Genomic DNA, 27,792 nt, shown 5'->3' on the forward strand with positions numbered 1-27,792 from the left:
CATGTATTTAGAATAGAATAATTATTCTTTATTTATATTTATTAAAAAAAGATAATGTATACATTTTAAAAATAATATTAATAACTATTATGATGAAAGGTATAAATTATATTACATATTAACCCTTTCAGTACCGCACTTTTATTTCCGCATATAGACCACATTTTAAGCCTGATAACAACTTAAATAATTATTTGAAATTTTTTGGTAGAAATTTGATTTTCATTATTTTTAGGCCTGATAGGATTATTTTTTATTAGTAAAGAAAAAACCTATCACCCAAACAATTGTTTTATTTAAAAAATATATTAATTTGATGCGTAATAATGGATCCCAGTCCAAGCAAAAAAGCCAAAACAGGATCTGTCATTATATTTACAGTATTTGTTGTTGGAATGAAGGTTGCAATTTAGCATAAAAAATAGACCTTGAGGAATATCCTTCACAAGCGATATACAAAATACGGGGTTATTTTTTTCACAAAATCAGAAGATGTAAATTTTTTTGTTCATTATCCTCAGGAGGAACTCTGGTATTGAAAAGGTTAATTATTGTTGTTTGTTAGGGCTTTAACCTGATGTACACGACTGTTGCATATGTCATCATGAAGTTTCACTAAAACAAATATATGTTGTCAAAACGTGCCACGTGACGGGCTAATCGCATTGTAAAGGTTCACAATATTAGTTGAGGTTTTGAAGGTTATAAGGCTTTACGTTGTTGATGGCGGGATTATCAGTTTGCACTTAGAAAGGGAAATGCTTATGGTCCTTCCAGGAGGGCACAGCCACGACGCGGTAGTCCTTGTTGAAGGCATCCACCTGGGCCAACTCCTCGGCAGTGAGGTGAAAGTCGAAGATGTCGATGTTTTTGGCGATGCGGGCCGGGGTCACCGACTTGGGAATGGCAGCGGCGCCGTTATCCAACTAGGAACATACAAAACAAAATTAGTAAACAGAAAGCGCAGCAAGAACAAGAGATCCAACAGCTTCTAACTGTTCTGATTTGGTTGGACCATGGCATCCCCAATCGGGGTATATTGTGAGGCTGAAAGCAGAGGGAAAGGGAAGGAGTTGGGGAGAAGGAAGGTTGGGAAGTACATGGCTATTCAAATTTGGTCACCAAACATGTCTATGTCTATATAAGAGGAGGAATGAACCCACCAGGTATCGCAGCACAATCTGTGTGGTGCTCTTGCCGTACTTGTTGGCGATGGCGGTGAGGATGGGATCGTCCATACGTGGTGCGGGCGATGTCGCAGTGGTGCGCATCTCTGGCATGGAGCCAAAGGGGCTATAGGCCGTCACCTGAATGCCGTGCTCCTTGCAGAACTTCAGCAGGGGCTTCTGTGTCAGGTTCGCGTTCATCTGGAAACATCCAACAAAATAGAGTAGTATCACAAGCAAAGGGGTACACATTCATACAAATAATTGAATCTTAACAAAAAAAACACAAGTAGTTACGTGAACAGTACCTAGACCTCGCGTCCAAAGAAGTATGTTTCTAATTATTAATTAAGTATTTTTTCCAGAATAGCTATTTATATGCAGTGAAATGATTTTTGCCACCATCTTTATCCGGAACCTGAACTTAACAAACAAATTTATAGGAAGACGAAATGGAAAACGCTCGAGTAGTCCCAGTTAAAACCGGACTTGGCTACGCTCAGTCAATTTTTTTAAACACGATTTTGACATAACACATTCAATAATGTGTAATACACTTGAGTAGGGTCATGTCAAGAACCGGAATAACAGAAGAGTGTGTATGGGATCATAAATGAAAGTAGATGAAGCAAAAAGTGTGTGACAGTCTGTCCTGTTTGCCTACCCCTGCGGAGAAACAGCATGATGGTTAGTTGTATGAGATCATAAATGAATGTGGATGAAGCAAGGAGTGTGTAGCGGTCTATCCTGTTTGCCTACCCCTGCAGAGAATCCCAGGATTGGCTCACCTCAGAGTTCTGTTCAAGCTGGATGCCAGAGGGTTCTTGAAGAAGAAGAAGGTATTACCTCAATTTGGTTGACGGCAGGCTTGACCTTGCAGCTTTTGAGCAGACGCTCCAGCTGGGGAATGTTGAAATTGGAGACTCCGATGGTCTTGGTCAGACCGAGGCTGAGGACTTCCTCCATTCCCTTCCAGGTGTCCAGGTAGTCAACATCGTTGAAGGTTCCGTCATCCTGCATTCACAAATTTGGGATTAATAGGTCAATTAAAAAAAAAAAAAAAAAAAATGATCAAATGTCCGTTGAGAGTTAGAGGTAGCTTATATGGTTTTAAAGTTCCATCACCATAACTTCAGTACTATTTGAACGATTGAGCGAGGCAGTTGACTTTCTTATTTCAACCAAGTCTAATATTGCGTCTTCCTCGAAGGTCCCCGACTTTTTCTGCTCTTCACTCACTTTTGCGATATATGTTCTCATTATATTGTTTTTCTAAGTTCATCCCCTCTATAATATGTATTTTCAAACCATTTAAGCTTTGTCTTTTTTGTTACACTTGAAACAGCCTAGCATTCTTTCAATTTTAATCCCGACCACTGAATAAAATAAAATAAAGTGCAATAAATAAACCTGTTAGATTAAAATTTCAAAACTACATATCATGCTGTTATAACTTTTTAAAATATATATTTTTATTTTGTGAGATTGCTTTCCGAAATTACTGTTACGATAATAGCCAATGTTTAATTATTTATCTGTTAATATTGTATTTATGGGAATAATGTATTACCTTCACACCGATTGGCCAATGTATGAGATACAAGTTGACATAGTCCAAGCCAAATCGAGCCAAGGATGCTTCCAAAGCCGGCTTCACCTTTTCAGTCTCATGTCCGTCATTCCAAAGCTGAAATACAAAAAAGAAGTTTATAATTATATAATATATATATAATTATAATCAGTAGTGCTTACCTCATATGAAAATAGGGCACATTTCATCCAGCCCAACGATCAATGTCGGATGTTTATTGATAACCTAGGAAAGAAATGTCGGCTGTCCAGTGTGACTTACCACTGCTTGGCAAACCTTTACGTGTTCGAGGGTCGCATAAAAGAGTAGGAAAACTAATGAAAATATGAAGGTCTGTGAATATCTGAAAAGATGTTCGAATATACATGCGCCATTTTGTTTCGTTAGTTTTACGCTCGATGATGATAGGACGCAGTAGAACATGAAGACGGGCGAATGAATGAAGCAATGGGGGGGTTTCGAACTCGAGTTTACATACTTGCGGGACATGCGGAATTTACTCATGTCAAAAGGAGGCAGCAAAAGTGATACAATTACGGGGAACTTAAGATAATTTCGTTTCTACAAGATTTGTGTCTATATTTTTACTATTTTTGAGAGCAATCAGAGCAGAAACATAGCTTTGTTTTGATATTTTGGATAAAACCCAATTTATTTCATCAGAAACATCTTATGAATATGTCTCAACGGGCGAACCATCTCGCTCGATGCTTTTTTGTGTGATGTGAAAAAATTCAAGAACCGTAATTTTTGCTTAATGTTCGACAGAAATTTACGATTTGAATGAGCGTCTTGGTGGTACATATATCTACGGAGTCTTGTGTCGAGCTGCGCAAGCGTGTGGACGCAATGACGAGCATAGCTCCAAGTCAACATGTTCGATCGAGCATGAATATACAATTCTTAGATTTATTAATGTGAAGACTTACTGCTATTAAAAATTGCATATTTTATAGGGTTTCTTATCACATTAAATATAGGCTGAACTTACAAGATTATTACATAAAAAAATTACATTTGAAAAAAAACCATAATAACCTTTGTTGTGAGAAATAATTCTTCACGTGTGACGGTCCCATCGGCAATTTTATTTCGGATACCGAGTCCAACCTCTTCCTCGTTCTTGTAGAAGGCCGCCGTATCAATGTGACGGTACCCGGCTGCTATAGCCGCCTCCACTGACTGCTGGCACTCCTTGTTCTGGCTGCCGTCGCGCTGGGAATTCAGAAAATACAAACTATCATTTTATATTCCAACTAGGAGAACATAAAAAGTATGATGCATATGAAAGGCAGTGTTGGTTTGCATAAGAGTACACTTAAGTTGCCTACAGCTAAGTATAACATGACAAAAAAATTAAAGTGCGCGGTGAAGCAAAGATATACATTTTAAAAGTTCTTTAAATTAACCTTCTCACCATATTCTGATTTACACTCATATATGTGTTACTTTTTTTTCTTCTTGACATAATTTTTTAATCCCCTTTAAATTTATTTAAATTTGTGTAGATTTGTAAAAATTAAAATATTATACAGATATTAATTTGACAAATTTCATTAAAAAATAAAAATATATTTCAAAAACTAAATTGAACCCAAATGTATTAGCCACACATTTAAGATATTTTAAAAAATTGCATTCAAATTTTACTTCTACCTTTTTCCTAATTTCTCTTTTATTTATAAATTATTTATTTACCTAATAAAAACAAATCTATTGTTACAAAAAAAAAAGGTTCTACAGAATCTAAATATACAAATGCTTAAAAATATTAAAACACAGACAGGAAAAAGTTTACAAGACGTGAAAGTAATACAGTCTAGGAATGGAATAGTTGTGAGATAATTTCTGAATACCGTTTGTACCGGTGGCAGATGAAATACGAGTTGAGTATGTTTTGGATACGAGATATAATAAAATACCTATGCACGTTGCACTGAAAGCACGGATTATTTATGCATAGCGGTGAATGGGTTAAGGTTGTTTGTTCTTAAGCCTGTGACAGACCACGTTATAAGTGCGCTGTATCTTCGTGGCTTCAGCATATCGCTCGCCATACGTTCCCATTGGTAGTGTATAGCGAGCGATATGCTGAAATAGGCCAAGGCATGATGCATATAGCGTAATGTGTTGCCTACTTTAATCTACAATCACTGCAAATCGTAAATAACCATTTTATACTCTTATCATAAACACATGGTCATAAAATCGTTGCATCTCTAAATAGGAAGAAAATAGATAATAACAAAACATTACAAACAATGATATTTGATAAGTGCAATGAACTAGAGATATATCCTATGTGTAAGTACAAAGTTTAATCATTTTTAAATCCTTATCAATTATTATTTTTCTACATTTTACCAAATTCCAGACACAAGATTTTTTTTCTCTCCGTGATTTGCGAAAGCTGTGGAATGCTGGAAAAAGTGATTAATGAGGATCCATAGTAGAAAAGGTTGCGTATTGTTCAAAAAGGGGAAATGCCACGGTGGTGTCACCTAATTTTTGTAACAATGGGTTTTCAGCAACAAATTCTTACAATACATACTGTACTTACAAAAATAATATGTTCTACCATGCAACTAATGCTATACATAATATTAATTATACTACTGGCAAGGAAAAATCAACAGCTTTCCAGAAAATATGTTTTTTTAACAAAAAGTTTCCAGAAACTTACTGGACGACAGCACTGCCCGGCCGCACAAAGGGAAAATCAGTGACACTAATTTCTGAGTATCAGAAATTATTAATGTCTTCTAGGTACTGAATATCTACACTAAAACCACAGACATATAAATTAATAGACCAGCCCACCGGAGAAAGGGGAACAAACCAAGTGCGCGGAGTTGGGAGTAGGCTTGACCATTTAATGATTTGTCAATAAATGAATCTGTTGAAATACAGGCTAATCGCATTGTAATATCACTATTTAGTTCTGATAAAATCTGCTTACGAATTACTAGTCCTTTTTATAATGGCACACAAATTGCTGGGTGCGTGTAAACTTTAACTACAAATCCGGGTAAACAAAAGTTCGAGATTATTTCCAAAACTAAATATTTTATTGCACTACTTAGTTAGACACTTTTACAAATGTGTTATAATTAATTCTCCTCCTCTATTTGTGTGTCGCTACACAACTTGATTTGTAGATCGTTCGGTTAAAAACGAACATACAGGCCTTGCGCAGAAAAGTCCCACAATGGACTGCGCTGCAAACTGTTAAACTCTTATTTCAACAAACTTTACTTTTCTGCACAGGGTCTGGTTGTTTCTATGTGCGCTCTTCGGCGGTCAACGATTTAGGTGTCTATGACTAAAAAATTAAATATTTGTCTTTTTTTTCAACCTCACTCACAGCAACAGAACCAGAAGATGCGCATGTGTATGTGTTTGGGCGAGTGTAGCACTGTTGGTTCCAATATTATAGGCTTAGTACGGTCTATAATGTATTACTGTGCTTGGTTTTCAACGTAGAGTAGATAGATATGCTTTTAATTCTCATGGTTACATAGTACATAGTTATAAATTTGATATAATCTCTAGAATAACAGGTCTCTTACAAACTAACTCAAATTACAGATCTGCCAACGATATATCTGGTATGGCTTTGAATTTATAACATAACATTACAAGTGGCGCATTTTTTTCATAAATTGCAGCCTTTTCACTATATATCATTAATGTATAATATTGTGAACAAAAAATATTAAGTAATATATTGACTATTTACAGCACAAACTCGTTAATTGGACACCGTAAAAACCGCTTGGTATTTAATTATCGAGTGCATTTAGTTATGTAAAGTTTATTAGAATTTGAACACATAAAATTTGTGATATAAAATTTCTAGGATGTGTTTATTTTGAGCCATACCAAAGCTATCGTTGGCAGAATCACCAATACTTTACCTCATCCAGGTGGGACAGAGTGGGAAGAGCGTTTCCTTCATCAGTCAGGTTAAAGTTCAACTGCGCAATTGTATAAAAAAATAAACACTTATGAACTAGCAAATAGTGACCCCCATAAAATATGTATCTCCCAGCCATGAAAATCATCCGCTCGTATTTAATTGAGCACCAATGTTTTGATGCTCAAATATTTGCATTTTTCCACCAAGAATAAAATTTTAGCACCAAAAGCTAGGCATCAAAAAATTATAGGTTATCGATTCAACAAACAAATTAATTTACATTATTTTGTTTATTAGGTTATATTGCAACAATGAATAATACTAACCTAACTAAACCTATTAACCCCTAAAGCCTCTGACATGTTACTAAAGTGAACTGTCAGAATACAGATTCCGTGGAAAATATTATCTCATTCGATTCTAGATAAATTCGCTGTTTTAGAATGAATTTCAAAATAAAATACTGTTTTTGAAAACAGATGAATGATTCCTTCAGATTATAGTATTACAAATCGACAATTACGTATGAAATTTAAAATATTAAAATTTTTAATGCAAACACAGATCAACTTTTTAAAGTCGCTTATGGCGATGCACTATGTCGTGTAATATTTTAAATTGAGCAGCTATCAATAACAACCCTTACGTAGATGGCGATAAGGTTTAAATTCCCGCTTAACACCATCCGCCTGTTTTGATTTATGCAAGAAAAAAACATGGCCTAAAAGTGCCTTTTATTTTATTTTGTGGATGTTCAGGCATAAATATTTAATTTTTTTTCGAACATTTTATAAATAACTTAACTTGCCACATTATACAATAAAATCATAACAGAAAATGGGTTCGTAAGTAGGAGACTTTAAAGCAGTTTTCATAGGCCTTTACATTATTTTTTTCTGGGCTTATAAAGAGACTAAAAAATACTCTATTATTTCAAAGGCCAAGATGTATTCTACTCGCAGTATTTAATTAAAGCATCTGCAACATTTCTAGGCGACCAAATTTTCAAACCAAAAAACATGATTTTGCATTACTACGTATGGCATCGCCTTATCGGTGGTTTATACAGTGTAAACCGTAATGGCCACTTTACACAAAACTAAAAATACATATTTAATTAGAAAAAGGTATAATAAAAGATATTGTCACTTTGTGTTTTAAAAAAAAAATTTTACTAAAAAATTTGTAAGCCTTGACAATAATTTTTTATATGCTAAATGTTGTTTCATAGAATTATTTAAAAAAATTTTTGACCGTCTATGGTAAACTTTTATTATATATATTCTGTCTAACACTGTTTAAATCATATATCTCACCGTAATACAAAATGAGATAGCACAACTTTTATGAGACAGTGTCAGGCTGGGAGATATATCTCCCAAAAAGACTGTACGGGTGTTTGTTGTCTGTGAAGATATCTCTCAAATTATATATCTTTATATCTCCCAAAATTGCCCAAGGGATTGATAATTGGTTCCGATAGAAAAAAAATATATTTGGTGATGTATCAAGATTCCGGTGATCAATAAATAAATTAGTATTTTAAAATTAAATTCAACGTTTTAAAATTGTAGGCTTTAATAAAAATGAAAAAGAAAAAAAAAACACAGAAAAGCAAAAAGATTGATTGGATTGCGATCAATCTCGAAATCTTACCTAAAAAAAATTCGGACATTTACCAATACATTTGTGCTCTGAAATTATTTTTAATAAATTAAAATAATTTTGTTCTGGTGGTCATTTTTTATTATTATATTTGGTATCAAAAACATATTCAGGCGACCGATTACTAAATTATCATAAGCAATTTGGTAATCAATACAGTGAAAATCTCTTAAGAAGTTTTCCAAGGGACCAGAAAAAAAATTCTTAAGTGGGAAAACCGTGGGACGAATTGGAACATTTTTCAAATTCATTCTTCGAGGGACTGAAAAACCGAACTTCTTAAGCATGAGAACTTCTTAAGCGAGTTTCACTATACTTTGGTGCTCATTTAAATAGTTCCCAATAATATTGTAAGAATGATGCCGGGGATGTAACCTATTACAAATTATTTATATGCCTTCTCTTTGGTTAAGTCCAATTTAAATGGGTCAGTATACTGCATAAAATCTTCAATGGAAAACTGAAAACTTCCTAATTAACCTTTATTATTTATGTTAACACATTGTAGTCGGGCAGTTAAAACAATAGACTCTTGCCTATAGCGGGTGTTTTTCGCGATTAGCTCAAAAATATATCGCTTTCTTAAAATTGGAACAATTTCTAAACCAAATAATATTTTCGATTGAAATTTTCAAAGAAATCATATATGACATTTGATCATCAAAAATAAATTATAATTGCTTTGATTACATCATAATTTCACAATTAGTCCAATACGTGAAATGACTCAAACTAAACGTATAATGCCGTTTCCCGCCAAAAACCGACAGTCGACAAAAACGGCATTTGCCGTGTCCCGCAGTTGACCGACAGTCCGCGAAAAACGGCAAATGCCGTGTCCCGACGACAAAGTGTTAATGAAGGAGCTTGAATTAACTAATTGCCTCACAGGTCCCATTTACTGCATCTGACTATTTACTATTTTATTTGCAATTGCATTACATTAAGAGCTTAACCCTTTCACCTCATTTCTGATGGTTATAGGATAACCAAAGACATGGTTTATTTGCACTCATATAAAGGTTAACAGTATTTGGGAAATATTTATATTTCAACTCTTTGCATTCGGGGCTTTTCCAAAGCAATTTATCTGACCACGAGGCACTTTTCAACATAATGTATGTTTTTTAGTGAAACTTCATAGATCACAGGTGATATATTCGTGTACGGTCAGTAGTCACTGATGGATCACGTGTCACAGTCGCAGAGATTTTAATTTAATTTTTTTTTAAATTTTTAAATAAGAAAGACAAACATTCCCGGGTTACGAATAACCTGACAATATTTGAAAATCTCCTACTACCACCACAGTAAGCTGAAAATGTTGCTTGTGTTGTGATGGAGGACTTAGCCAGCCGAGGAATTGAACACACTACGCCCGAGTGGGACCCAACACGATGTCAACTCGGCCACCGATATAATTAAATATTGATATATTATATAATAAACTCAGGAATCACAAGAGAAATTCAGTGTTGTAAAATTGTGTGGATATTCTGACCAATATACCGGCCCACATAAATTGGGCTCAAACATAAAATATTAACTTTCAAACATTCCTGAACAGACATGCATATTTATTTTTAAGGGTGTTTGTGTCACTGAGCCATGCAGCGCTCCCTCCTTTTTGTGCTAACTTTTCGGATAGGCTTGCGGTGTCCATCATCAGGACGGATGCATAAGTAAACATGCGTTTCGCACTATCGGCTATGAAAAATTTATATTCAAGAAATGCGATGTGGACGTGTTTTTCTCAAGTCTGAACATTCTTTGTTCAAATTTCAAATTCATAAATTCGGTCTCTCAGTTCAAATTCAAAATCAAATGTAATAGCAAATATAGTATTCCCAGGCAGAGTTTGTATGCACGTTATCAATGGACATCAATAATATCTTTGAGGAAGTGATTTATTCAAATTCGAACTTACTAAAGGTAAAAGAGGAAATGTGATGATCTAATAATGAAAAATAAAAAATAAATTAAAGAAATATTAAGTTTTTAGTTGAACATATGGCGTAGGAATATGATGACATTCGATATTCTAGTATCTTTTTCATTTTCATAGAAGATGTGTGCGAAGGAAGATTTTTATAAATAGATTTTAGGACGATTGTCGATGATGTGCATACGCTCTCTCCCTGGGATTAGTATACGATGCCATGCAGTGTAAGAGAAATAGAGCGCACAATGTTGATTGGCTGTCCCAATCCAATAGTCAAAACGTCGCTCTAGTTTGGTTTTGTCCAACAGACCAAAACGTAAATCGGGAGAAATAGGGCTTCGAAGTTTTTTTTTACGAAAAACGCATATTCAATGAAATTAAGCTCATTCTAAAGTAATATGAATTATTATTTTTAACTAAAATTTGTTCCAAATGTTTAAAATTACGCAGAAAACACATTTTTAATTTGGATGTAAAACAAAGTGTTGGATAAACACGCTCGGAATGTTGTTTAATTTTGGTGAAATCAAAGTAAACTGCGTCTTGAAAACACATTAAAAATATTTTTAAATTTTTTTTCTCACTTGTATCGTATAAATAAATGCTTTCTGAGAACAACTACATACTTAACTCAATTTCTCCAAAAATGGTCTGTTGGACAAAAATGAACTAGAGCGATGAAAAATTACTAAGTCAGTGGCGATATTGGTTTCCATTCAAATCTACATGGAAGGCTACTATTTATATTACCTATTCAGAGTATTCTTCTCTTTCTAAACGTTTTTTCATAGTATGTTGTCATTATGCTTTCTTAGTATTATTTTATAGGTTTTCCATACAATTAATTACATTAACGCTAATAATTCGTTTAAATTAATTCAGTCAGTTTTAAAGGCTCACACATTATATAATAAGATTTTGGGTTTTGATTAATGAAAAGTTCTGAATTTTAAAATTTGAAAAACTAAAATTGAAGTCACTCCAAAAAAGCAAATGATATAAACATATACTTACAGCATAGGTTCCTAGACCCAAAAGGGGCATTTCTTGGCCATTGTTAAGTTTGACAGTCGCGGCTTTTGCCATTTTGAAATCTGAAAAGAAAAAAATTGTCACATTAAAAAAGGTTTTCTTAAAAAAATAGTAGTTATAAGAGGGCGGTTTCCTCTGAATCCATTGATTAAGGCAGATTTTCTTTCGCGGCATTAACCATCATGCAGTTTATTCGCAGGGGTAGGCAGAGACAATACAATACTCCACACACTCCTTGCTTCATTCATATTCATGTATCGTCTCATACATAGTCTTCTGTTATTCTGACTCTTGACATGACCCGACTCAAGTATTTTACTCACTTGACCGTGCCATGTCTTCCTCGGGTATCCACGACTTTTTCAACGATTAACTTCCGCGTCATACATTCTCTTTACACTCCATTCTACGTTCATCCGTTCTACTTGCCAAAACCATCAACTTCTAATCCTAACCATCACGCTTTATTTCCGAATCTCCTCAATTATAACATAATCATACAAAGTTTTACCATGCGTTAATTTCATAATTTAAATTAAAAGCAATTAAATTTTAATGATTTTATTGCTTGGTTATTTTGAAAGATATTAGTCAAGTTCAGGCGACGTAATCGAATTTAGTCAAATGAATCCATGAACCGTAACAGAATGACTTTGAACTTCACAAACTGCCAGAGTTCTGACTTGATCTAAATGAATTGGAGAACTGTCTACTATCATAATAATATTACGTTGGTACTTCACAAAAATAATTAACTATCGTCATTAAATTTAGAGATTACATATTATTTATCTTATCATCAGTATATTGCTGATAATACTGAAATGGCTTGTTTACGGCAGAACACTTTCTGCCGTAAACAAGTCATATTGGATATTAAGTATGATAAATTGAAATTTCCACATCAACTTTGTGTAAACATCCCATGCAATGTTTTCAACGGGATATTTTCACAGACTATGGATACAGTTAAAAGCGTATGGAAAATTTAAAGTAAATTTTTTTAATTCTGATAATTTTTCTAAAAATGTGTAATTTTAATATTTTCATTCATTTTGGTTGAAACTTGCTACGATGCCATCATGACCCAAAAATCGTTAGTGGCTGGTAAGATTATTATAAGAAGTTGGCCGGCGTGAATTCAGCAACTCCATATTCACAAACATGTCATTTTGGCGGCAAATCAAAATAGGCACAATTTAAATCGTTATAGTATTAATTGATTTGTCAACATAAAAATAAAATCAAAATGCCATTTTTATTGCAATTTTTTTCAACAATTAATAAAATAGTAAAAATGTACTTTTAGAGAAAAAAATGCATTATTATCGAGTGCATATATTTTATTAAATTTATCTTATAGAAGTGACGTTTCCATTTTCAAATTGTGTATCTGCAAAATAGTGTTTTTAACAATATTCTATACTTAATTCTAATTTCTAAAATCGGCCTAACAAACCAACAAATAATAAACTGTTATAACATGTAGGTACTATTGTGCAAATCTGATAAGTTGTTGTTCTTTGTATGTATTTATTTTAATATACTTTTTTTCCTTTGCTTTTTAAATTATTTAAATTCTTCAATCATTATAGGTGAAATTTTTTACTTGTGTAATGATGGGGACCTTGTTAAAAGAGAATTGAACCCACGACATTAGGGTGGGGAACCCGACGAATTTGTTATCGGCTACTGACCGTCCAAATACTATTTTTTTATTTTTTCAAAATGTTATAACCACTTGTTTACAAAATGTTTAATTAATATTGTTATTCAGTTGTTTACTGTACAAGATATGCAAATGGGGATAGATTGAAAGTATGCAAATCTGTTTTGGATACATTCATTTTGTTTTGTTAGTTTTGCATTAAAAAAAAATTCTAAACTCGCTGAAAAACTGAATACCTGAGTATCTGCAGAAAAATTGAAAAACTGACTTCCAAATACATATTATGTGTGAAATAAAAAAAATTAAAATAATAGACGTCACGGAACGGGAAGCAGATGTGAAACTTTGAAGTTGATTTTTATTGAAGGAAGTGAAAATTAAAGTAAGCAAGTCTTTATATTATTGATAGTAAAACAATTACTTTATTATTATTAAAATATAAACAAAGAAATGTGTTAAATATGAAAAAATCATCATGGTGTAGTATATATTCGTTGCCGATTTTAGTGAGAATAGAAGCAAATATACAGCACAGAATTTTGGCGTGATACGTTCCTTTCGGAGCCGTCCTGTCGGTTTTACCTTCCTAGGCGCGCCAAAAGAAGTTTCACATCAAAAACATTACGAGCTGTTGCTGTTTTTATGCAAACACGAGATTTTGTAGATATAAAAGTTATTTTATTTTAGGGAAATAAGGTAAATTAATTTTATTGGAACTAAGCCAGTATTAAAAAAAGCCATTTATTTCAATGAAACACTTGGAAATGTTTTCACGAAAATGATAACATCAGGTGGGTTTGGAAGGTCATCCTAGGACAAATATTACTGCTGTATTTTGTAGATGTACCAGAAATGTTCATGTCGTTGAAAATTTTTTTATGAATTAACTATTTTGGCTTTTCAGAATGATATGCTAAAAATACATGATCTTGATGGAAAATACATATTTATGATATTGGTGGCTTTCTGTAAAAATAATATCAATGAAACACATTTAAGCCAAACTAAATGAGAAAATTTCATTAAATAAGTTGCAATAAACAGTTGTTGATGAATTTTCACAGCAGACCAATAATATATTCAAATAAATTATATTTCCATTGATCTTAAAATATATTGAATACTTTGCCACTATTCACTTTAATTTTAATTATCTTGTTTAATTATCGTGATTTTCTAAACAACAAAAAATATGGTGGGTATTTTTTTAAAGAAATTTTAAAATAATAGATTTGAAAAGAACTCACCTTATCGACTTACCAGCTTTCAAAAATAAAAGTTAATTTTTAATTAATGATTATTAATGAAGTTTATGGAATTAATGAAATGGCAAAGGATAATACGAATGTATTATACTTAATTAATGAGCACTTAAATGTAGGCAATTGACTCTTGAAATAGAGACAGACAGAACTGTTGACACGTCTATTACACAGAAATGCACCTACAGCAATAGCAAGAAAGTAGAGTGTGTTCCTGTTTATAAGTTATGAGTTACTAACACTACTACGTAGCCCTTCTCCGTAAACCTTTGCCAGAGTGTTAGTTTACTTTCATGGCGCATGATAGGCCGATAGCTCCTACAGGCTGTTCACAAAGTAAAAGCAGATTTTAAATAATTAATGATAATTACTTTTCCGATTAAAAGTAATTATTCCGTCTTATTTTACTTTCTTGGAAATCAGAATTTTCTGAAGTGGTCCAACGAATGGTTAGTAGCAGAGAGGAAAAATGTGCCGGCTTCTCAATGCGGCATCACACGTTTAATCTTCTGCTGCTAGTCCTCAATCATTGCACAAGTAACTCCAATGTTAATTATTATAGTAGGAGGTTTAAATTTTATATTTTTATTTTAAAAAGAAAGACTATCATTTTGAGGGTTAAGAAAAACCTGACAATATTTGAAAATATCCTACCACATTACTACAATAAGTGGAAATGTTGTTTGCGTCATGATTAGGGTTGTCATCCGTCCCGATATATTAGGACTGATACTGTTATCGAGCCCTCTATCCCAACAAAACCTGTAGTAATGTCCAGACTTAAGCCCGCACAATGCAGTGACGCATTGTGCATTTACTAACAAAATTTTCCGCTACCGTGCCAACAACAGTAGATTAGAGTAGATACTCCTGCAAGCCCAGGAGAGGTCCCAGGGGCCGGAGTGATGGGTGACGGGTGACTAGAGCGACTCGGTTCGTCTGGCAAAATTTTTTATGTTTTAGGTGTATGATTTTGTATATTTTGGGCAGTAAATCAATGGCTTCAGCACCCTTTGACTGTTATATGAAATTAACATTATATTTTAATATAAAATTTAAAACAGGCTATAATGTAAATCAATATAAATATTTATGAGTTAAATTTTGCAATAAAATCCAAATAAATGGAGAATTTCTGAATGCATCCGAAAACTGTTTTTTGAAAGTTGATTATATACACTTTCAAATTTTATTATTGGAAATAAACATATATTTTTTGAAATGTTAAAATTTTTAATGCAACCATAATTTTTTTTTTAAATGGTTTAATTTCAAAAAAGTAAACAAAAATACACATATTTTATTAGAAAAATGTAATATACGTTATGGTCACCTCAATTTTTTGTTGTTTCATATAAAAATTTAGAATAAGTTTCATATAAGCTTTTTTAAATTACGGTTGGAACCTTTGGTTTCATAAAGGTGCACATTTTAATTCTACTGTGGTTAACTTCTAGATTTGAATATAAAGTGTGGTGTTTTCTCTTTCTAACACCGTTTAGATCATATTTCTGACCACAATAGTAAGGGAGACACAACGATTTCTGTGAGATCATATTAGTTGTTCCCAAAATCTAACAAATTAGACTGAAGGGTTAAATAAAATCATTTTCTATATAATATTTGTTCATGTTCTAAGAAGAATTTTAAAAAATTACTGTTTTGAAATAACACTACAGCGCTGTGTTAAATATTATATTCCAATAAGTGAAACCAAAAATTGTAATATTAAGTCATTAAAGACAATATTAGCGATTTTCAAACAAAAATTAGAAACGGAAAAATCAGAAAAAGATACGGTCGCATCCAGTGGCGGCTCGTGACTTTTGGGTGTACTAGAGTGCTAATATTACAAAAAAGGCATTATTGATGTTGTTGTAGCAGAAAATATTTTTTTTCAGGAAATCCGTACGGCGCACGGGTAAACTGAAATTCCCTGAAAAAATCTTGTTTTGAAAAAACAGCAATAATGTCGAATTTTTCAAACTTAGCACTCTTTCACACTCAAAAGTCACGAGCCGTCACTGGTCGCAACCAGGAATTGAACCCAGAACTTAAGCCTTGCCGGGGCGCTGCTTCCACTGATCCAACTAAGCTAATCCAACCCTATTTCCTTCGGTCATATTCAACTGTATCCTTTGACATTGTCTTCATTTTCTTATCGCATATTTTAATTGGCTGCTATCGTTATATATGATTAAGCGCCCTTGAGGTGATCTGTCACGAAAACGAAGCTATAAAAATTACCAAAATATTATTATTATTATTATGATGGCAAGATTCTTCCCGAACTAAATGCAATCTAAATAGTGGCAATAATACTTTTGATTGTGAAAATCTCAAATCATATCTGGTGACAAGTTCCTTTCTTCGAGATGTGTGCGAAAGATAAAAACATGTGTGCGGACAATTTTTAACAGATGTGGGGCTGCACTCCCTCACACCTTCGAAGGAACATTAGGAGAGTTAAAATGATTTGACTGCACCCATGTATTTTGCAAAAAACCTAATGACACCAAAACACAAAAATAAAATGATAATTGCAATATATTTTTTGAGCTGGCTAATCTGAACTATCCTATACCGGAGCATCTCATAAAGAAATACTTACTCCACCACAACTAAAAAGCTATGCACCCAATGTACCCAAACAGGGCTGCCAAACTATGTCAGGAAAGTGCAAAAATATATTTTTTAAGATTTTTAAATTGAGGTAACACAATTTTTTATTGGTAAGCTTCACTTAGAAAGGAAGAATTAACTGCTTTCCGGGTGAATTATCCAGCAAAAATTGTCACTTTGACAGAATTGCATACCGAACAGTTAAAGAATTAATGACCACAATGTGTTAACTACTATTTCTAGAGTTCCATGAATTGATGGCCGCAGTTCTATTAGCAAAAATTAATTCAGTCAACATTATTATGGTCAAGGGAACTTTTCAAAGTCAACTGTTTCAGAGATATGAATAATTTATGCAATTAATTATGCAATGAGGAATAATTTTGTACTGTGTGGTGACGTAGGACGAATAAAAAAACGATTTTACGTTAATTAAAATATGTAACAATATAATATATTAATGTGAACATATTTTGTTGATAAATAAAAATAGAAGAAATTGGGGACGCACTATGTAAATATGGCACGATCAAGCAGTGGCGGCTCGAGCACATTTTCGGTGGTGGGGACCGTCATTTTTTATGTGTAGATACTGACATTTCATTGCCAGAAAATGGGAGTACGAGATCCAATATAAATATATACACGAATAGGCGTTTCACTTCTACTTTTTCGTCAAATGTTAACGTACTGAATTTATTTTTCAGTAAAAAGTCGACTTCATTCATTTTTTCGAATAATTTCTAACAAAAATTATTATTAGGTAAGAAGATAAGTCACGCACCTAACCAGAAACACCAAATATTCATAAATATTATGTTTAATAAAAAATTACACAAGTTAATCGTAGATACTTCAGTTTAAAGCGCTTTTACCACGAGAACGGCGCTATAGAAATAAGAAATGATCCGATCAATCGATATCAATACTATTTTTTTTTTTTTTTAAAGAAAGACAAACATTCCCGGGTTACGAATAACCTGACAATATTTGAAAATCTTCTACTACCACCACAGTAAGCTGAAAATGTTGCTTGTGTTGTGATGGAGGACTTAGCCAGCCGAGGAATTGAACACACTACGCACGAGTGGGACCCAAGCGCGATGTCAACTCGGCCACCGACCGGTCAAACTATTATTTTACTTAAACGTCACAAACGATTATAACACGACTAACGCATATTCTGACCCGTGCATAACTGACCTACTTCAATAATTAGAACTAAAACAAACGATCACAAGGGGATTTTCAAGTCTGTCCCCTGCGATTTCGTTAGAAGATTCAAATACGCATGCGCAAATTCTTAAAATCTCATACAAGAGTATTCAGTCCAAGTAGAAGAATCATTTTAGTAGGAATAAATCGCTGGGGTTGTCCCCCAACTGCGCAGAACGTTCTGCGCATAACTGGACGCTAGTCCCGAATCTGCTCGTTCGGGCTCGTCGGTCGCGTTGGTATTAGTAATATTAGTAATTAGTATGCTGCAAGTAACGGAGGAGGCTAGTCGCACATTCGTCGGAAGAAACTTTTCAAATTTCGAGCTTAAAAATTACCCTAATGAATTTTTAGTTGAAATTTCTGCAACTTTACTGTTAATTACTTTCATGTAAAGAATGCATTCATTATTTTTTGCGAACTGAAAGAATTGTCATGTTTTTTCTTGGTAGATTTCTGGAATATCTGTAGTGGGGACTGTCCCCACGGTTCCCTTGTGAAGAACCGCCACTGCAATCAAGTGAACCAAATACTTGAGTAGGGCCGCGTCAAGAGTCAGAATAAAAGAAGGGTATGTATGAGACGATTTATGAATGTGAATGAAGCACGGCATCTTTAATGGGTGTGTCGTGAGGCAGAGGAAAGTTGAGAAGTAGGTACCTAGCTATTCCGATCTGTTCACTAAACATGGCTACTATATGGTGGTCTTTCGCTAGGACGATACTGACACTATTTACCACCATTCGTGCATCTACTATCATTGTGAATTTTCTGTTAGCGCCACAAAAAATTAATAATTTAACTAATTATTTACGAGGGTTGTCCTAGAAGTACCGGACCTGACTTATGGATGGCGGTCGTTGTTCCTGTGGTGGAAAGTATCAACCTTATATACCTTAAGTTCGAAATTTGAAGACGCTACGTTGTTTTTGTTTTTGTTTGACAGCTATCAATAGTGAACGCTCTCAGTGAATTTTTAAACATGGAAAAAATTGGTCATCGTTACGTGATACAATACTTTCATTTGAAAGTTCTCAGTCCAGCCAATATCAAAGCCGAATTAGATTCTACTCTAGGGTAGTCTGCTCCTTCATTTACAGCAAAAAAATATTCGGTGGCAAAGTTTAAAAGAGTCAAGACAAACATCGCAGTGGTGGACCAAATGAGGTGAACACGCCAGAAATGGTGAAGAAAAATTGGATGGCCGTCGACTGATAGCAACATGGTAGGCATTTCAAAAAAGTGCTGTAAATTGCAAATTGACTGAAAATTTGGACATAAGAAAGCTGTGCCCAAGATAGGTGCCGCATTTACTCACAATGGAACAAAACCAAAAATCGTGAGGATGTTTCAATAGGATAGGATGTTTCAGTGTTTAGCGATGTTTCACCTGAGACGAAAGAACAGTCAAAACAATGGGCTGAAATGGGAGAATCGGCTCTAAATAAGGCGAAGACAGTTCCATCTGCTGGCAAGATCATGGCGTCAGTTTTTAACGCTGCGCGTGGGATAATTTTCATCTTCAAAAATGAAAAACAATCAACATGGAGTATTATGCAAACTTATTGCAGCGTTTAAGTGATATAATCAAGAAAAAGAAAGGGTTGTTTCATCAAGACAATGCACCAGTTCACAAATCCATTATCGTGATGACCATTATCAATATGTTCAAATTGCTAGCTCACGGACTCTATTCGCCAGATTTAGCTTCTCGGTGGTAAAAGATTTGCCAACAATGTAGAGGTATGGCTATTTGAAGGATCTCGACGGTTCTCACTATAAACAGGGTATCAAAGCTGTTAAATATCGCTGGGGAAAGTGTATGGAGCTAATAGGAGATTATGTTGAGAAATAAAGATAGTTTTTCCCAAATCTTTTGTGTTTTCTTTGTTACTTCTGGGACAACCCTCGTATATGCAGTTGGTTTATTTAGGATGCCTGAAAAAGTGTAAATATTACTTAATTTCTTCAATACTTTAGCAAACTCAAGTACTGATGATAGATGATTAGATATATTGCCCTAAAATCTATTAAAGATATCACATAAACAGAAAATACTGCATTATCACTTATCTTCAATCATTTTTAATAATATAAGGCTGTTTTGTAATATCATCGTTGAATTCACAAAATAACCCATGTCATTATTTTTTTTTAAACGAAAGACGCACATTATCAGCGACAAGAAACCTGATAATTTATTTGTATTCCTCCCTGCTACCAGCATTATAGGCAAAAAAAATAGGTTTCAATTTTTGACCTCCTACTGACCTCCAACGCTCCAAGAAAAACTACCGATTCCAGTCTACGAGAACCATTTATCGAATTTTAACTGTGGAAGAAGTTTCGACAGGATATTAGTACACGTAGCACCTCTAATTATAGCTCTATGATTATAAGCGGAAAATGTTGCTTAGGAAACTCAGTTACTAACCCAATTTTCTTATTATTATATTATGCAGTATTCAATGAATATATATTTTTCATCTTTCTTCTACAAATATTTATTATTTGTATCAAAATATTGTTGGCCAGAAATGATCAAACAATGGCAGTGAGGCATGGAATTGGCAGAGGAAGGATGAAACTAGACTGATGCCGTAGAAATGAGATCCCTGAGGGGTATGTGTGGTTAAACCATGTATGATCGTGTGAGAAATCTGGAGATCCGGAAAGAATGCAAGGCTGATGTAAGAGTAATGAGTAAGATTAACGCTTAGATAATTTGGGCATGCAGAGCAAATGAACGAAGAAAAGAGTGAGCGGAGAATATATGATGCAAATGCGGATGATAGAAAAAGTCGGAGACGTCTCGAAGAAGACACATGGCATGATCAAGAGAATCAGATAACAACGTTTAACAGTTGATAAGCATTGGTCTCTGTAATTACTGTGATTATCAATCAAAATAAGTATCCTAATCTAAAACTCCGGTATTAAATCGATGCAGTTTTTCTCAATCTACAAAGTGCAATTATTTATCTGATCTACAAGTGCTGATAAACATCAATTACCAAATAAAACTGCAATAAATCATTGTTACCATTCTGTGCAAAATAATAATATTGAAGTGAGAAAATAGTGTCGTCACCGCGGAGATCTCTCATTGGTTATTAAATCTCCACACATACTGTTATTTGCTGAGTGTTTGAAATCAAACCAATCACGTTGACTATTATTATTTCTCAATTAAAAAGTGATATTCTAATTTAAACAACAAAATGAAAAATAATACGAGGGCAAACAAACAAAGTACTGACGATAATTCTGTAAATTTAAATGAAATCCTTAACCAGCTCTCGAAAACCCTCGATGACGGGCTAGGACTTTACAGATCAATTGGAACCTATTATAAAATCAGTGGAATTTTTATCTTCACAAATTGAAACTTTAAACACCAAATGATAGCTTTGAACAGTAAAACCTCTAAAATTGATTCTCTGGAATGCGATTCTCCGGAATTATTCATTTGAAGGAAGTTATAACGGACGTAAATATGAAAATGAATTAACGAGAACAATACGATAGACTATGTAATGTTGAAATTTACGGAGTTCCGATGTCAAGAAGTGAAAACCTTCAGTATATTATAATTAACATATCCCAGAAAGCTGGGTACCAACTACAAAAAGGGGACATTGACTTCATTCATAGAGTGCGACCATGGCCAACGGCAGCTCCTAAAATTACATCCACACTGTACTGTAATGTACAAATTCTCTGTAATTCGTAAACAAAATTGTTTTTGAAAGGCAATTATCCTGAGGCATACATTTTATGAATATTTCCAGCTTCACAAATCCTACAATTATAATATCCTGTGATTTTTCACAGTAGTTATAAAATTTAATGAAACTGATAATGTTTAATTAATAAAATATATACTAAACCGTTTTCAATCTGTGCACAACTATATTACGATTGAGACCATCACAAAGAAGGTCGGTGAAAGGTCAAAGAAAATGCTAGGTCGATTAAAGGTCAAAGAAAATGATAGGTCGACTAAAACATCTTGGACAAGATTAAAAAATGGAAGCTTTGATGGTCTGGATGTGTAGAGCTGACGGGTGGAGAAAGCAGTGTAAAGAATGAGGACACTATAATATTATGACGCGTATGTGGATAAAAGAAATTGAAGACGTCAAAGACATTACATGAATAAGTGAATTGAGTCAGGATTTCAACTAGAAAACTTATTATCATTCAATGTTATAATAAATATTTAAAATGTAATCTTAGTTATTTAACGGAAGTTTTAAATTAGGTTGCAAAAATTATTATCATTTTGTGTAATTTTTATCATAATTTTTAAACTATCTCCTAATGTTCTAAAAGTCAGATAGGATATATTATTGTGAGTGATACGATAAATTAATGAAACTATATTTTTTAATCTTATTGCTTGTTTGTTCGATTTAAATTCATAACCTACAATATTTACATAGTTAATCGATGGCATTAGTAATGCCAAGTAGTAACTTTCCATACTACAAGGTAGCCGTGTAATGAAGGTAACCCTGTAGCCGGCTTTAAGCATTGAATACAAACAAACTATAGATATAAACAGAATTCATCAATATAATCGTACGATACGCGTACCGCCGACAGCTCGGATCGGCTCCGAAATAAATAATTTTCTATAGGCTAAAAAAACATGCGTTTATTTACCGCTGTGCTAGTTATATAATATAACTAAAATACGTGACACGACCATATAATGAAAGTAAAGATGCAGTTAACGATATCAATTATTATAATTATTGACACGAGCTCTAAATATAACACTGAAGTAAATAAATAACTGCGAGCATAAATTATATTTTGTGAGCGTAAACTGATTTTAATTTTTTACGGAATGAAGATTACAATGTTACTTACAGAGGTCACGAATGAGGAATGAGTTATCGATCAAAGAAACCCGCACAAAACACTGCTCGAGAGACCAATGGTAAAAATCATAAATAGACCACTCACGTAAAAATAATGACAAGTCGAACTGACAGCTTTAAAAATCGGTCAATTATTTATATTTGATTATCCCGCCAAAACTAGCAGGAGTGACATGAGATTTATATTTTTCAGCGCCTGTAGGATAATAAAAGTAGGTAGCTACTAGCTACTTCGACGAAGTGGATTTTTTGTCCCTTCTCAAGCAGAATTTTTTTTCCTTTACTTATACGTTAATTGGCTTAATATTAAACGCATGCTTTCTTTTTTGCACGAGTATTGTTGAAGAGGTAAAAGGTACTCTCCGCAAGTCATAAAAAATGGTTATTACATTAAAGTGGGTAGTCAAGGAGAAAAATCCCCTGGACTGAGCGATGAAATACTACTGAGAAATTAAAAAAAAGGTCATTATTCTGGATACGACATGTTGAAAAGGAGAGTCTTTAGTTTTAGTCTTGAGTTTGTTCCAAGCTGTTGGGCCTGCTACTGCAAAAGCTCGGTCTCCAAAATTGGTATTGGGATTGCGCATATGTACTGAGAGTCTACCTATGGCTGTTGAAGATGCTGATCGAAGGGTTGCTTGCCTAACATTAACATCGTTTGGAATGCACAGTTCCGAGTTCCGACAAGTAGGGTGGCCCCATGTCATTTACGGCTTTGAAACCCATCCAGCACAGTTTGAATTGCACTTCTCTCAGGGCACTTAAGCCAATGAAGGTTCCGCAAATGTTGTGGGATGTGGGAATATTTGGAAACACCGGTTATCAACCTTGTTGCAGCATTGAAAACTGACAGTGTATATTTTAGGCAGACTTGAGTATATGCCATTGCAATAGTCGATATCATAGTGGATCCCCTAAAATTTGTTATGAAGATAAAAAAGAATTATTTTTTCAAACATTCAGTGACGTGCTATTTAATAATAATAACTACTAAGTTACAATAAATATTTCAAAAATAATATTATTAATTGCAGTGTCACGGGCATTCTAATTTTTGTAAACTTCTTGTTTCTGAACCCAAAGATAAGGATGGCTTTGATATGGATCCATAAATATATAACATCATATCATCCGACCACTTAATACATTTTTTCATTGAAGTAGATGCCATGATGAGCCACAATGTTATCCATTATGGAAAATTCATACATAATTAAGAATTATCTTAAAGCCAATTCACACAGAGCGATTTTAGTTGATCAAGTCGGAGTTGAATGACACTTGAAAGCTAATCGACAAGTGTGAACAGCCTTTCAACAGAGTTGATCAAGTTTTTAGTTGAACGACGAAAGTTGAAAGCCCGTCTATTTTTGTTCAAGTATGAGTCATCGTTTGATTTTCCCGCCGAATCGAAAAGTGTGAACATAATATATGTTTCAAGTCGCTTGCGATTTTTAATTCCCTGCGGTCGAAAGTAGGCGTCAGACCGAATAAAAGTCGTTCAACTAAAATCGATCTGTCAGAATGGGGCATTCGGGCATAAATATACCACTCTCCATTCGGGACATTACCGTTTCCCCTCTCAAATAACAAAGTCAGTCCCTACTATACTCGATTCACACGGGGCGATTTTAGTTGAACGACAAAAGTTGAACAAGAGATGGTTCAGACGTTTCAATTTAACTCGAACCGATATTATCAATCAAGATGCCGTCAAGTAAAGTTATCGCTGCGTGCGTCCCTATGATTTCGGACCTTTTACGGAACGAACTTTAAAAAAATAACTTTTAAAAACTTCGTATGTGGGCTAGAAAATGGATTATACGGAAAAATCAATTATGTGTTTCTAACATTATATTGAGAGAGATGGTATTTGCGAATTTCGGGAGAGCAATTTGATATACTGTTGTCCAAGATTCAAGAAAAAATCCAAAAACAGGACACAGTTATGCGCTTTCGCTGAGATACCTGTCAACGAGGGATTCCTTTTCAAGTCTAGCTTATATGTATAGAGTTCCAAAACATACGTTTATAAAAGAAGTGTTCGTTGCAATTGTTGATGCCTTAAAATTTGTTATGAAGGTAAAAAATATTATTTTTTGTAACATTCAGAAACATTAGACGTGCTATTTAATATTTAATAGCTACTAAGTTCTACTAACATTTCAAAAATAATATTTTAATTGTAGTGTCACGGGCATTCCTATTTTTGTAAACTTCTTGCTTCTGATCAAAAAGATAGGGATGGCTTTGGTATAGATCCATAAATCTGAACATCATATCATCCGACCACTTAATACACTATTTCGTTGAAGTAGATGCTATGATGGTAGGTAGTAAGTACGCATAAATAAACCACTCACTAGGGACGTCTTACGTCTACGTCCTTATTACGTCCGCAGGGAACTAAAAATCGCAAGTGACTTGAAACATATGTTCACAAGTTTCGATTCGGCAGAAAAATCGGACGATGACTCATACTTGAGCAACAAAAGTAGACAGGCATTCAACTTTCGTCGCTCAACTAAAAACTTGATCAACTCTGTTGAAAGGGTTTTCACATTTTTGGATTAGCTTTCAAGTGTCATTCAACACGGAGTCGTTCAACTAAAATCGCTCTGTCTGAACGGAGTATATTAGCGAGGACAGGGAGTAGATGTGAAGAGTTTATACTAGAACAGATGTTTGGAATAGATATTTCAAAGATTTATTTTTTTTATTTAAAAAATACACGATAATACATTATAACATTTATTTATATATGATTACATTAAATCACCATACTAGGGGACTGCCTGTTTCATGGTGACCAATGGAATATAGTTACGTGAGGTCTATTTTGGCCTTTATTTTGTATATCTAACGCAGAGGTTCCCAAACTTTTTTGCCCCGTAGACCAAAGCATTGACCGTAAGCATTGACGTATACGGTAGAATAGTTTATTTATGTATACGGTGGTGATTAGAGGTGAGGCGTATTTATCGTACCCAGTAAAAGTACCGAGTATTTTCATGCGATACCTTGTACTTGTGACAAATCTCCAAAATACCTGGTTCCATAATACTCACAAGTATTTTATACCGGGACTAAATATTTTAATAGACACTTTTACCAGGTATTTTTAAAAGGTATTTTTGATGAGTATTTTTAATAAGTATTTTTGATGGGTATTTTTAGTAGGTATTTTGGATGGGTATTTTTGACGGCTATTTATGCGAGTGCAGTTTAAAAATTACTTATTCTGAATCAATCCTCAGGTCGGTATTAAATACTTTTGAGTATTCTGTCACCGGTATTTTTACCAGGTATTTCTTTGTACCTGTACTCATTGTACCCAGTAACGAAAAGTATTCATAGGACCCACCTCTAGTGGTGATGCATGATTACTGTATAATTTTATTACATCAATAGAGGCAAGCCCTCGGAAAAAAAAGGCCATTCGCTTGTGAAAGCTGATAAGGGAACAAAATATATCAAATTACATATTAAAATTTTCTATAATTATGAAAAACCTAAAATTATCAAAATACTCGCTTTTGATAATAAACATACAAAAATAATAAGTTTACGTTTCGTTTTCTACAGCCTAATGGTAAATTTGACTTAATTTGAATCACATTAGGTTTTGTATTTTTTTTAAATAAAAATGATTTATTCTGATTATTCATAGGTTTGTAGCAGAAGAATCCAGATTAATTAATTAATTCATTATGAATGCTGGCGTCCCACAGGGATCGGTTCTGTCTCCGACTTTGTTTTTGTTGCACATCAATGACCTTTTGACATGTGCGTGCACCGATTTATTGTTACGCGGATGACAGTACAGTTCATGATAGCTTTTTGTTTAACAAGCCCCCAAAGGGCACACAAACTCCAACGGCTCGGAAGGCTTTGAAGCAGAGAATGGACGGTTATCTCGATGTATTTACCATACTAGTAAACCACTGCCGATTACATATGGAGTTCCACAAGGAAGCATACTAGGGCCCGTTCTTTTTACTATTTACATAAATGAACTTTGCAGCATGAAAATAGACGGTGAAATAGTTAGCTATGCTGATGACACATTTTTACTCTTCAAATCTAAGGATTGGAATAATGTATATAACATAGCGAATTTGGGAATCTCGCAAGTGAAAACATGGCTAGACTCAAACATACTTACACTTAACATATCAAAGACAAAATTCACAGTATACAGTATAAATAGCACGGGACAGCCAAAAAACAACACAAACACCATAAAAATACACGAATGTTTAAACACCAACATCTGCGATTGCCCTCCTCTAGAAAAAACAGAACAAATAAAGTATCTGGGAATCGTAATTGACCATAACCTTAGATGGATACCTCACATCAAACAAATCACAAATAAACTTCTCAAAACAATACACATTTTCCTAAACATAAGAAACATATATAAAATAAAACAATTGAAAACAATATATTTTGCACTTTGCCAATCAATAATAGAATATGGAATTATTGCTTGGGGAGGGCAACAAACTCGGCTATCAATTACATAGAAACCGCACAGAAAACGATCTTAAAGATAATACTAAAAAAACATAGACTGACCGATACAGACCAAATATTCAACAGCTGTGACGTACTAGATATACGCCAATTATACGTTAAAACACTACTAAACTACATTTTTGACAAAAAAAAATAAATTTCAACGTACACAAAATAACACTAACAGACCAGTTAGACAAGCGTACAAAGAAAACATAAAAACTCCGACAGTAAATTCAAGCTTTGGACAAAGACACTACCAATACCATGCAATAAAAGCTTTCAACAGTTTAAAACTT

At 33.8% G+C, this 27,792-nt stretch overlaps 1 protein-coding gene across 8 annotated transcripts; it reads right to left on the minus strand.

Annotated features, from left to right (window-relative positions):
* Positions 1–27,467, minus strand: LOC149418730 (aldo-keto reductase AKR2E4-like). Of its 8 annotated transcripts, none has more exons than XM_089638957.1 (8): positions 27,313–27,467; positions 11,298–11,377; positions 6,675–6,734; positions 3,796–3,972; positions 2,737–2,853; positions 2,013–2,180; positions 1,164–1,367; positions 1–926 (listed from the first exon to the last, which is right to left on the minus strand). In XM_089638957.1, the coding sequence occupies exons 2-8, from the start codon at positions 11,367–11,369 to the stop codon at positions 747–749; spliced, it is 978 nt and encodes a 325-aa protein (XP_089495083.1). In that variant the 5' UTR covers positions 11,370–11,377; positions 27,313–27,467; the 3' UTR covers positions 1–746. The 8 variants fall into 8 exon arrangements, with proteins under 8 accessions (XP_089495083.1, XP_089495081.1, XP_089495082.1 ...); XM_089638955.1 differs by lacking the exon at positions 27,313–27,467 and adding an exon at positions 22,962–23,097; XM_089638956.1 differs by lacking the exon at positions 27,313–27,467 and adding an exon at positions 14,232–14,692.
* Positions 27,468–27,792: the final 325 nt, after the last annotated feature.

The sequence above is a fragment of the Hesperophylax consimilis genome, chromosome 13 (assembly GCF_061612785.1).
Source record: "Hesperophylax consimilis isolate HC1 chromosome 13, BYU_Hcon_1.0, whole genome shotgun sequence".
In the NCBI taxonomy this organism is placed as follows: domain Eukaryota; kingdom Metazoa; phylum Arthropoda; class Insecta; order Trichoptera; family Limnephilidae; genus Hesperophylax; species Hesperophylax consimilis.

Bases quoted from the DNA above. Each gene is read 5' to 3' on its own strand.
- LOC149418730 (XM_089638957.1), bottom strand. From the start codon at position 11,369: ATGGCAAAAGCCGCGACTGTCAAACTTAACAATGGCCAAGAAATGCCC. The intron at 6,735-11,297 runs GTAAGTATATGT...ACAATTGCGCAG, and splicing joins TGGGTCTAGGAACCTATGCT to TTGAACTTTAACCTGACTGA. The intron at 2,854-3,795 runs GTTATTATGGTT...TTTGTATTTCAG, and splicing joins AATTATTTCTCACAACAAAG to CTTTGGAATGACGGACATGA.